The sequence below is a fragment of the Centruroides sculpturatus genome, unplaced genomic scaffold (genome assembly GCF_000671375.1).
Source record: "Centruroides sculpturatus isolate CEXI.00-Female unplaced genomic scaffold, Cexi_2.0 scaffold1215, whole genome shotgun sequence".
NCBI lineage: Eukaryota > Metazoa > Arthropoda > Arachnida > Scorpiones > Buthidae > Centruroides > Centruroides sculpturatus.
Genome location: NW_019385505.1, coordinates 68,638 through 81,966, shown reverse-complemented (window position 1 = coordinate 81,966; position 13,329 = coordinate 68,638). Strand labels below are relative to the sequence as shown.

Here is a 13,329-nt window from a genome sequence, read left to right as displayed (position 1 = left end):
CACAATTGTGAAAAACCATATATATATATTTTTATATTAAATACTATACAGTAATTTGCAAATAACGTCATTTAATTTTTTGATGACACATCTGGTGAAAAAAAATATAAAAATAGTAAAATGTAAATTTGATAGAAATAAATGTTTTACTGTCACCGTTCTTTATCTTTTTATTGTTAAATTTAAAAATGAAAGTAAATATGTAATATGGCTGAAGTCGTTAATAATTTATTATATTGTTCAGAAAAATAATAAGTATAATTAACGGTAAGTATTATACTTATTACTTATTACATAATTACTTATTATTACTTATTATATAAACGACGTTATAACTGACAATATAAAGTGTATAATGTAAAAGAATTACAAGAAAGTAAGCTTTCAAATACTTAACATTATTTATAAATATTTATAAAATAGTTGTAGTAATTATAAAATAGTGTGCAACAACATTTCATGTGTTAATTCGTGTTAATAAATTAAAATTAATTTTTAAAAAATTAGATTTATGATAATCCCGACAAATAATGTTGCAGACATGAGAAGTATTTTACATTTTCAACGTAATTGGAAAATCGCAGAATTAAACAGTTAAAATAAAATCATGTACTTATTTTCTATGAGATAAAATTTTACGTATCTGTTTTTTCTATATATAATTTTTTCTGCCTACCTTCAAAATTAAGCTTTTTAATATTTTGTAATACTTAAAAATATGTAAAGGTTTTCAAATAAAATACGATAAAAATTGCGCTATCAAAACTTTGCCGGAAAATAGAGCAACTGGTTGCTGTTTATTTTTTAAAGTAGTTGATAAGGTCAGCAGTATTTGTTGATCTAACTCCTTCTTCAACCAATTAAAAAAAAAAAAAACAGAAATTAAAAATGTAAAATATACATATATAATAGGTAGAAAAGCAACACCCATTTTTATATTAACCCATCTTCTCTTAGCGTTTTTCCAGTGAAAGCTTAATAGCCAAATTTCATTCTCTTATATATATCTCGATATAACGTTTTCATGTAAATGTTTAAAAAATTACATTTTCTTCCAAATAATTCGACTCGTCACATTTTAACAAAAGAAATATGTAGGAGAAATCTATAGCTACAGTATATATTAATATAAAACACCATAGCGTGTTTTATATTGCGAAGTCCTGTGTGCACGTTTAGAAACTGGGTCAACATGGAAAATATAAGTAACTAGTATGATCACAACAAGTTTATATAATTATATCGTAGCATTGTGTGAGAGTCTGGAATGGGAAATTCAGTAATTAATTAGTTAGTTAAACATTAAGAGAAGTGGAAAAACCCCCACTTCCTTTCTCTCACTCACTCGCGGTCTTATGGTAGATAAAACCGATTAAATAACGTTCTAAGTCAACAGTCACTAGGATGTTTGTACTTATGTTACACTGTCAGTCAAGGCCATCGATTATTCACGATGGGAAACTGGAATTATGTGATGAGAGAATTCATAAAACGGCTAGAAAATAGCAATAATTCTGCCGACTTGTCTGGTTCTTGACACCTCATATCAGCAAACCCTGGGCGCAACTCGAACTTAGAATTCATTAAATCAAAGTAACCTGAGTCAATTCTCAGGCACAACGCGTATAAAAAGGGATAGCACCTGATCACCAGGGACATCCTAGGAGCATAGACGAAGCTCTACTCGCGAGCTCCCCGACGGCCTACGTACCCCAACGTTCCAGCCTTAGCTCGCCGACCATCCAGCCAACGTTGCATAGAAGAACCTAGGTGCTATGAAGTGTCATTACGAGGTATTAACTTTGAATAGTTTATGTAAACTCTTTCTCTTGGTCAATGAGCGTATAAGAACTTGGATATAAGGCTTTAGTTTCTAACTGATACAGTCATATAGACTGAATAGAAATAATATTGGCACATAGGAATAGGCCCGAGCACTATGAAAGGTAGACCAACTAGTTGTGTAGTAGCTTAGTGTATCATATACTTTATGTTAGTTTACTAAATTTTTGGTTTTTCTTAACCTGTCACACCGTCTTATTTCTGAGAACAGATCCTATTGGCTTATCCAGCCCGTCGTCGCTCGGGTAACACCGTACAACCATCCAGTGACGTTTGAGCGAGGATTTACCATCCTCGACGCTGAAAGAAGGGCTTAGAACTGCTACTCTCTAAGCCTTAGGCATCTCACAACTGTATATACAAATATTATATACAATGTATAGAATAATGATTTCAAACTTTTGAAATAAACCTGTATGTTTGTAAAAAGTTTTTATGTAATCGAATTTGAGTACAATATAGATTAAAATCAAAAAGAAAACAGTATTTTTGTTATTAAAAAAATATTAACTGATATTTATATGATAAACATATTTTCACAACTAGACTTTGACATGTTTATAAGACCTGTTTATATATAAATTAATTTATAATAACTGAAATAATTCTTATCAGTTAATGTAAATAATCTTACTAATTCTTATTATATAGTAAATCGGTCGTAACATTTGTATGTTTTACACAGAAGAATTTATTTCAAATATATTATCGAACGAATTATGTAAATGTTCTTATATATGTATCTAGTTTGAATATTTTGAGTGTCTAAAAATATATTAATTATATAAGTTAATGCAAGTTTCATAATGTTAAACTAATATAACATACGTTTTATTGAGCTGCGATTTAAAAAATTGTAGACCTAAAATTTCCACTGTCGTTCGTCCGTCAGGCTGTCTATAGTCTCTTAATCTCGAGAACGGAGTTACATTGATGAAAGACGAAACGAGATATGAACGCATTAGGGGTAGAAGCCAGTTAATCAAACTGTATAATAATTAAAAATACACCTTTTACTGTATCTTTAACTGTTGTAAACAGCTGTTTTTATATTGTGATAACAATATAAAAACAGCTATTAATGTCAAGGATACGTGCACACAAATTAATGATTACATATATACTTAGAAGTGACGTGTAATGCTGTAGTTGCAGATAGAGAGAACTTCAGTCGTCACCTCCTAAGATAAGATGGATCAAAATTCGAATAGTAACCCGTTCGATTCAGCTAGTGTTTTCTCTCGTCTATTTTTCTGGTATGTAAGCTTATTTAAATTCATTAATATTTTAAATTATACTGCATAGATAAAAATGATGAAAAAAAGGTGTGTGAATTTATAATCGTACAGGTAAATTTATTGAAGAACTATATTAACAATTGAAAAGTTTTAGTACGATTTGAGATCCGTGCATGAAAAGAGCTTGTTTGAATTTATAACGTAGTTTATTAATTTTTACAATATACATAAATTTTCGTTTTGGTGTTATATTTCACGTTTTCAGTGCTTTATATATCTATTTTTTGTTTCCTAGTTTATTGAGAGTTAAACTTCAAAACATTTCTTGTCTATGATACTGTATATTGTAACGTAAAATTCGTTTGTACTATACAAACTAAAAAAAATTAGTTTTTCAAATAGACAGATATATAAATATGTGTTATTAACAATGTATAAGTTTGAATTCACTATTAAAATAAAGAAATATAAGTTCAAAAACCTATTTAATATTGTAACAACGAAATACAAATTCGAAGGCATATTTAAGTAAAGAAAATGTAAACAAAAATTAATTACAAAAAGAATCAAACTGATAATAAATGAAAACATCCTAATGCAAGTTAAAAGCAATATAAATGAATCAGTGAACTCAAACAAAAAGTAGAAATGAAATATGCTTAACAGCAAATTGTTTATGCCCTAAATTTATCACAAATAAATTGAACCATCTCGTTTTCCATATCTGTACAGCCACATGAGCCCACAATTCACAAGTGCAGCACATAATCCTCTTTTCCCGAGTAGTTACATAGTGTTTATTGCAATATATGCAATAAGTATTTTCATCGTCATTTTTCGGTTCTTTAGGACTTTTCTGCTCGATCCGATTTCTTTAAATCTAATGCCTTTCTGCAAGTTCCTGATTTTTTAACTTTTCCCTTGGCTTCTAGTGTGGCTTTGTATGGTAATCCAGTTATTTCTTCTGTTTGTTGTTGTTTGCGGCCAAATCAAACCAAAGCAAAACATGATCAGGAACAAGATCGGAAACACTGTCGAAGATTGTGATAGTCATGGTTTAGAAACATTAAGTGGAATCCCGAAAATGGGGTACCAAGCCATGATCTTGCCGCATGAATAAATTAATGTTTTATTCTTCTAACAGGAAAAATAACTTTCGTTATTATGGAATTATAACAAAACATGCCAGTTCCATATAAATGAAAGCAAAATATTATAAGAAATTGGATGAAACAGACAACTTATTTGATATTTCAACAACGCTTGTCGGAGAACAACACAGACACTACACTCAAACGGCCGTCATTAAAACTCAACTGTCTAGCTTCTAAAGAGAGTTTCCTTTTATTCTGTTCCAAAGAAAATTTAATTGACGAACTTGCCCCGTATGCCGAAGTTACCATGTCGTCCCCTATCTGTTAGTATGTTCTTCAACTGAAAGATAAAAAATATTTACCTCATGGAAAATTAAAAACATGACCGTAGGTGAAAAACAAACAAAAATTTGATATATACAAGGCTATAATCATTTATATGTTTATTTTTATGAAACAAAAATGTAGCTGTTGGAAATACATTTTCAAAATTTACATATGATCCATCTTGAGTTGCAATTAATTTGTTATTATTCACAACTATTTAATCCTTTAACTTCTTTCCAGTTCCAATGAACCCAGTTCCCTTGTATCATATGTTGTTACTTTTTATTGTTTTAACCAATATTAATCAAAATTTATGGTTACATAAATCGAAGTGAAAGGAATACTTGTCGGATTCATAAAATTATTAGCTTGCATAATGTGCATAATTCATAATATATAATTCTAATATAGCTTNAACCGAAATTTGTGAAATGAATGTAAAAAATAAAGTGTATAAATATTGTATATTTTGTAATGAAGCTTTCTAATATCGAATACAAATATTCAAATATCTCATTGGTAAGAATTTTAACATAATCGACTACAGTGAAAATGTTATGATGTTATGAGTATAGACACGTTTCTATAACAAAAAAACTTTATCTACAGAATAGAAAATTAATTAAATGCATTTTTAAATGTTTTCAATAATAAACAAACGGATTTATATTTTTAATTTTTAAAAAGTTCATTGTCTCAATTTTGTAAAGAACACAAGAAAAAAAATCTAGCAATTAGTTGCTTTATTTTTCCGTCAACATTTAAAACTCTGTGCGGCATCAGATGTTAATGTGTTTTATTTAATTTTTTTTTAATATTTTCAATTGTTATAAAATGGAAAAAGCTTAATTTTGAGGGTAAAGTCGAATCTTTATAAATATTGCAATTGGTAATAACGACTAAAATCGTTATTAATGTCATCATTATTATTAAAGTTCGACGAAGTTAACTGAAATAAACGATAAAAAATGAGAAGGTAATGGATTTAACACAAAATGTACACAACTAATCATATAATTTAATTGAATGACAAAACAAACTAATCTTACCAGAACAATTCTATATGGTCTGTTCAAAAAGTATCGGACCTTTTTTTTTCCGCGAAAACCAATGATGCGCGAGAGGCCTCTTTCGGTGGAGTTGTGGAGGGGACAGTCATGCACAGCCCTGAATTTTTTCCCGCCTGCAGGAAGCGTCAGTCGTTGGCAGTCGGACTATGAGTGAGGACGTGTAGCGGGTTCTCGTCGGATTCCACTAAGTTGGAAAATGACTGAACAACGTGAGCAGCGATATTACATCAAATTTTGCCAAAAACCNTTAACACTTCCATTGTTGATGGAAGTGTTAAGCCTTAATCCTGTCCCTCTCCCCCGTGGGGAGGAATTTCGAAAAATCCCTTCTTAGTGTGCGTTCTCCTAACGTACCCTAACTGTGTACCAAATTTCAACGTTCAACTCCTAACCGTTTGGGCTCGTATCCATAATGTATATAGAAGTTTTAATCCTGTCTCTCTCCCCCCGGGGGGGAATTTCGAAAAATCCTTTCTTAGTGTGCGTTTTCGTGACGTACCCTAACTGTGTACAAATTTCAACTTTCAACTCCTAACCGTTTGGGCTCTGCGCTGATTATTATTATTATTATTATTATTATTATTATTATCAACCCGTCTCGATTATATATTAGATAAGAAAACTGTGTGGATATGTTATCGTTATTCGCAATTATCGAAAAAACTTTATATTATTAACAAAAAGCGATGTAATAGGGAGTGTCACAAAAACATTGATGGAAAGTTTGCATCAATATAAGCTGACCACGTACAGTACCTAATTTTTTGTAATCGACTGAAAGGCAACTTTTGACTCATGCTACTTTTGATCAATATAAAATTTTATGATAAGACTTAATTCCTTCATAAAGAAACATAAAACAAGAATTGTTTGATCTGCATGAAGCACGTGATATTTTTGTCTGTTTACATCAATAGTTCGCATATGTATGGCAGACCGCCTGGTAGGAGATAAAAGTATTTGGCTCCTATGGATATGGATACAGTATGTTTTAAAACTACTAACATAGGTATCATATTAGAAACACTTATGGATATAGATTATGTATGGATATAATTACTGTATGTAGTTTATAAACCAACCATTACTGTGCTGCCATCTGTCTATCTCATTTGGGTGTTATTAAATCTGATTTGCAATTCGTGAAGCTTTATAATAAAATATATGACGTATATATACATGAATATATTTACAGGAAACGGTGGTAGTTGCAGGCCAAGCATACTTATTGGGATTAACAATATATTATTTTGACAACAGATTGGAATGGAATCAACACAATATATATATAACAATTGCAGGATTTTTTGGTGTAACTGCANTTCAGTTCACGTTGTGAGGATGCAATTAATGAATAATTTTTTACTGTTATAAAACATTGTTAAAATTACACACGACAAAGCTATTTTCTGTCCTCGGAAATTTCTTACTGGTAATTTTTCTTTGGAAACCTCCTGTTTTTTACGAACAGTAAATGCTCACTATAAAGAGACATCCTATAAAATGGTAAGATTTAAGTACTGATATGGTGGCCATTACAAAAATGCATACAGCCTTATCAAATGAGCTCACTCAAAGTTTAAAAGAAAGCTTAGACAAGATACTAAAAAAAATTAGAAACCTTCATCAGATGCCGAAAAGGCTGATGCTGTATGTGAACCTTCTTCAGATTCACTTTATAACAAAGTCCCAAATGATGAAGCATGAATATAAGATGAAAATATTTTATCGATAATCTTTAAAAATGGAAAGAAGTTTGGTTTTTTGACCGTTCTCTACGGTGAAATAGATAGCAACAAGTCAAAGTTATAATGAGTACTCTTGCACCTACACGATTTACAAAACAAGAAGTTAACCCGCTTGAGCTGTTTAATTGACGATATCTGTTGGAAATAATTTGCAAACGGAAAAACAAGAAAAGGAAGTGCGGTTATGAGTTATGAATGAAAAAATGATTCTTCAACTGAGATTTAAAAATTTATTGGTGTTTTATTGCTGACAGATAATTCGAAATAAAGATAGTATGGAACTTTGGAGTAGTGGAAATGGCTGTCCGATTTTAAAAATCAAGAAAGGTGTATTTTTTGCTCTTTTACATTGCAGAATCTTTGTGTTGTGAATTTTTTTTCGCATCACAATAGAAAAAAGTATCATTGATCTAACATCTAAATTTGTATTGTTTCATATTATAGGCACCTATATTCTAATGTTTAAATAATGGTTAATTTTACTTGCAATAAATCTTGCTACATAGCCTACTACTTATGACTTGTTGTTAGTAAATTTACGTCAATTACAATTATTGATATATTACGATTATTACATGTAAAAATTCGCAATAATGGCGACATAATAACGCACTTTAAGTTTTATCATTTATTACACACAGAATAAGAGCTCATACACATATACATGTTTAATAATAATTTATCGTTCTCTACTCTTTAAACATCATACATGTAAGGAGATTCTGTCAGTAAGTAACTTGGTGTGACTTTTGTTCTGTGTGCGTCATAAAAGCATTTGGTATATAAACAGTGAATGGAAAGAATTATACAAGGAAATTATTGGAAAATAAATAAATATTTATTTTTCAGTTGGCTCTTTCCAATAATAAACGAAGGAAGAAAAAGATTTTTAAAAGATGAAGATCTATACAGAACTTCAAAATATCATACTTCAGAGTATCTTGGGGATCTACTTCAGAAGTAAGTTAATCAATTTGTAATACAAACTTACAACATTGACTATTTTTTAATAATTATTACTCTATCAAACCACGAACAAATTTTACTGTATATAAATATACAAAGATCACGATTTAAGAAAAGTGAATAGACCTAGCCTTCCTACTATGAATGTCAAAAAACGGCTAATTGTTTTATGAATGTAAACAAAAGATCTCTTTCTGATTAGAAATTTATCAAACAATACTGCAATTCTTTTACTCTACTCAGAAAATAGTTTTATTTAACGTTTAGAAACTAGTTTTGTTACATAGGTTACTTTAATTCTACTTTAATTTTTTATGCGATAGTTATAAAGTTATGAAAAGTCGATTACCTAAATTCAAAACTAATTATCTCTCGAAATATTACAGAAAATTTATTCTGATTGCTAATACAGTCAAACACTTTATTGTTTTTAAAAATTAGTTATTTTTGAGCATGTGAATCCCTGCCAGGATTTATGTGATGCTTAACCTTTCCGTAATGTGCTGTGCTGTTTAAACTGAGGTTTTATACCATTCCAACTTTCAGGAAACAACAGATGAAAGAAGGCCATTAAGGGCTGCTGAATCCCCACAATAGGAACTTACTTTTCAATCTTTTAGGGTTTTCAATTGTTAAGTTAATTTATATCGCAATTTTTCTTTTAGAGAGTGGAACAAGGAACTACTGAAGAGCAATTCAAGCATACTGAAAGCTTTATTACGATTTGTTGGGCTGAAATACTTAATAATAATTTCGCTTGTATTTTTTCAGGTAACTTGTTTTACTTTTTTTCATGTCGTTCTAAGCGAGCCATTTTATCTAGCTTACGATTAGTTGGGCCAGGCCTGCAATGAGATAGACTGATGGCGAGGGTTGTTTTGACTTTATCAAAACAAAAACTCCAAAGTGTTCTGGCATTATTTGGCTCATATAGATTTGTTTTCAGGTTCTCTGGATTGGAAAGATTTAGAGCTTAAGGATTGAGTTATAAACTTTGTACCATTATCATATCTGTAACTATAACATTATCTGCATCCTTACCCATATAATCTATGTACTGTATCTGAATATTTCGACTATGTTCCACTAGAACAGTGGTTCTCCTCAACCACTGTTCTTCGGCACTTTAGTGTGCCGCGAGATTTCTGAAGTGTGCTGCCACTGCGAATATCCTACATAAATGACATCAGAGAAGTAGTTCAAACGGTTCTGCTTTCCTATGGCGCGTTTGAAAATTGTAACCTGTGTTATCGGTAACAACCGGTAGGTATCAAGGCGTTTAGAAAATGTGACCTAAATAACCAACCGCGTTTAAAAATCACTATTATGACGTCACCGTTTGTCCTGTGGTACTTACCGAATTAACTACGACGACAAAGCAGATACAGCGGTTCTATTTAAGTACAAGATGGCGGACACATTGTATCGTCTGACGAATGTGGCCGTAATTTTAAAATTTTGTTTCCTCGACAGAAAGCGACTAAAATCAGAAAACCATGTCCTCCCAAATTTCAGAAGAGGCAAGACAGAATGGAAAATGGCCAGAAAACGCTACAAAATTATCGATTTCACAATATAAACTAAATGAAGATAATTTTTTTCCGATACTTCTTAAAAAATTCTACAAGTTCATTTTCTTTTTTTGATGAACTTGTCGAATCATCATCGTCATATGATTTTGAATGTCACCGCGGGTTACCAGTTAGAATTTCCAAACGCGCTTCTAGCAGGAACTGGCTGAACTGATGCTCATTACTATTACAGTTCTAGAGCAATACAGTAATATTGTGTTGTCAAACTTAATTAAAACGGATTCAAAGTAATGTATGATATGTCGTTTTTATTAATTTTTGACAAAATTATTTTTATTTTAAAAGAACCTCTTAAAATGGATAAATGGATAGAAAACAGAAAGTTTAACGACGATAATGATGTTAGCAATCAGGCTAATGAGTGCGAACCTAGCCTAAGTAAAGATGTTTTCTCTGCAAAAAAATGTAATGTCCATCGTAAGTATAATGACGACTTCTTAAAATTTGGATTTACATCTACAACCGAAAATGGTCAAACTGTTCCCGAGTGTGTGGTATGTGGCTGTAAATTGTCAAACATTGTATTGGTTCCCAGCAAGCTCCAACGTCACTTGCTCACTAATCATTTTTCGCTTGCATCAAAAGACAAAAACTACTTTCAGAAATCATAATCTGCAAGATCCAAACAAGTAAAGGTTTCTGAAAAACAATTTAGTGTGTCTGAAAAAGCTCAGATAGCTTCTTATGAAGTAGCTGAATTTATTGCTCTTAAATTAAAACCTCATAATTTGGCTGAAGAAATTATATTACCTGATTGTCGTAAAATTGTAAAATGAATGATAGATGAATCAGTTGAAACTGACATTTGTAAAATATCTCTTTTAAATGACACAATTCATCTCAGGATTATAGACTTGTCCCGAAATATTGAAGAAAATACTGATAAAACTCTTGCAAATTCCAATTTTTCCCTACAAATCGGCGAAACAACTGATATTACGGGAAAAGCACACTTAATTGCATTCGTTCGATTCATTCACGAAAATGATTTAATTAATCAATTTTTATGTTGTTGTGAATTATCTGATTTTACAACAAGAAAACATATTTTCAATGTTATTAATTCGTATTTACAAGAAATTAATGTTTCGTGGAATATTTGCATTGGCATTTGCACCGACGGTGCTCCGGCTATGACTGGATCAATAAAAGGATTTTTAGCACATGTAAGGGAACACAATGCAAATATGTTAGTTACCCAATGTTGTTTGCATCGGGAAAAACTCGTTACAAAACAATTACCATCAGAATTAAAAATAGTGCTTGAAGAATGTGTTAAAATGATTAATTATATGTATAAAATCAAGACCATTGCAAAGTCGCCTATTTAGTCAACTATGTGAGGCTATGGAGTATAAATACGAATCGTTGTTATTGCACACGGAAGTTAGATGGTTGTCCAGAGGGAAGGTTTTTTCTCGCGTGCTTGAATTAAAAGACAAGATAAAGTTATTTTTTGAACAAGATAATGATGATTTTGTTGATTTGTTGAATGACAAAATATGGTGTGCCAAGGTAGCTTACTTATCTGATATTTTTGTTATTTTTAATAACATAAATACAAGTATGCAAGGACCATATGAAAATATTTTAAACTCCACCGATAAATTGTTGGGATTTAAAAAAAATTACTTTATGGAAGAATAAGGCACAAGAAGGTAGTTTAGAAAAATTTGAGTCAGTTTCAAAAGACTGCTATAAAATAATTCATAAATTAGTTATTGATCATTTGACAATAGTTGAGCAAAGAATTGTTCATTACATTCCAAATTTAAACATAAAAAATTTTAATTGGATTCGAAATCCATTTGTGATAAACGACACGTCGGTGTATGAGTTAACTTTGAAAGAATCTCGGTGTATCGAGATTTAATTTAATCGAGAATCAACGAATATCACAAAAAGCTTTAAATGTGTTCTTACAATTTTCCACGTCTTATTTGTGCAAACTTGGATTTTCGGCTTTGAACAACATAAAAACGAGAAAGAGATCTAGTCTTTTAAATCTGGATCACGAAATGAGCGTAGCGTTATTATTTTTACGCCCAAATATGAATGAAGTTACCAAAACACACAAAGCTCAAATTTCGCATTAAATATAATTTGTAATTTATCATTAAATAAACATTTTGTTTACTTTGTAATGCAATTTCATTTTATATTTCATTGAAAATTATTATCGTATGCTATTTTTACAAATTATATTATAGGTACTGGTACATCCCTGAATTAACCAAGTAATATTTTTTTACAATTTATCTTATTGTTAGTGTACCACCATATTTTTAAAGTACTAAACTGTGCCGTGACGAAAAAAGGTTCAGAAACACTGCACTAGAAAGTTTGCATTCACTAAACTTTTATAATATACATATGGAGAGTCTGTGGACTACACTTGTTTGAAGTTGCCGTTGAATCATATATCAGAAGCAACAAGTAATTGATGAGACCAGGATAATCACGGACAAGAACGTACAGTAGACCCCCTATAACGCGAAGATGCGTTCCTCGTTATACGAATTTCGTGTTTTAGGAATCCTTGGGCTGTGATTGGCTCACGTATTTCACACATGTGAAGTTTACGGACTACGGCTGTTTGAAAGGTTTTCTTCCATAAAATTAATCGATTCTAGATTAATTCGACTTAACATTTCCAAAATACGTATATTTTTTTCGGAAATAATCCGTGTAAACTACGCTATAAACAAAAAATTGTAAGATTACTTACCGAGTGTGCACCATTCGACATCGCCATTGCTAAAGCTTGCTTTCGTCGCGGAACAGCGCAGCAAACCGCGGCCGCGATTTCAAATGTTATTTTTCTGCGAAAACATCGTTGAACTTTGGAGACATCATTAAATTAATATAAATACTTTTAATCGCCGTTGAATAAGAAATGTTTCTTTCACAAGAAATGTATAAAATTACAGTACTGTATTAGACTTAGAGCCTGTACACACTAGGCGTTTTTCAACGCATAGTGTGTACAGGCTTTTAAACGCGCGTTTTAAATAACCAAGAGTTCTATGAAGGCGTACACACTCAAACGCGCGCTTTGGCCAAACGCGCGTTAAACGTGCGTCTATAGATTTTTGTTAAAACGCGCGTTTTGCAGGCGTCAGCCAAGCGCTTTGAGATATATGTGCTGAAATGGAGAACGATCATTTCGATACTGATCTATTTATTGATGAAATCTAAAAGAGACCAACCATCGTCGAAGGATTTTATAGATATTTTAAACGAATTAAAAAACGTGAATTTATTTTGTCTTAGTTTTGTATACAACGTCGCAAACATTTTATGCGTCAGTCTATCTCGTAATATTGGGTGCACCCAAAATTCTCTTTGCCTCTGCCGTTGTCTTTTATAGCGACGATAGAGGAGCCACACACAAGCAATCACTTCCACATCCATTTCCAAACCGAGCCAGTGCGCACGCTCCGCTAAACGCT

General features: G+C 31.3%; 1 protein-coding gene across 1 annotated transcript in view; it reads left to right on the top strand.

Moving 5' to 3' along the window:
* Window positions 1–3,009: 3,009 nt before the first annotated feature.
* LOC111639632 (multidrug resistance-associated protein 4-like) overlaps window positions 3,010–13,329 on the top strand; it is a 71,681-nt gene continuing 61,361 nt past the window's right edge. The window contains exons 1-3 of the mRNA XM_023385530.1: window positions 3,010–3,098; window positions 8,169–8,279; window positions 8,951–9,056. Of these exons, the coding sequence (XP_023241298.1) occupies window positions 3,034–3,098; window positions 8,169–8,279; window positions 8,951–9,056 (282 nt within the window). The 5' untranslated portion in view covers window positions 3,010–3,033. The remainder of the gene's footprint in view (window positions 3,099–8,168; window positions 8,280–8,950; window positions 9,057–13,329) is intronic.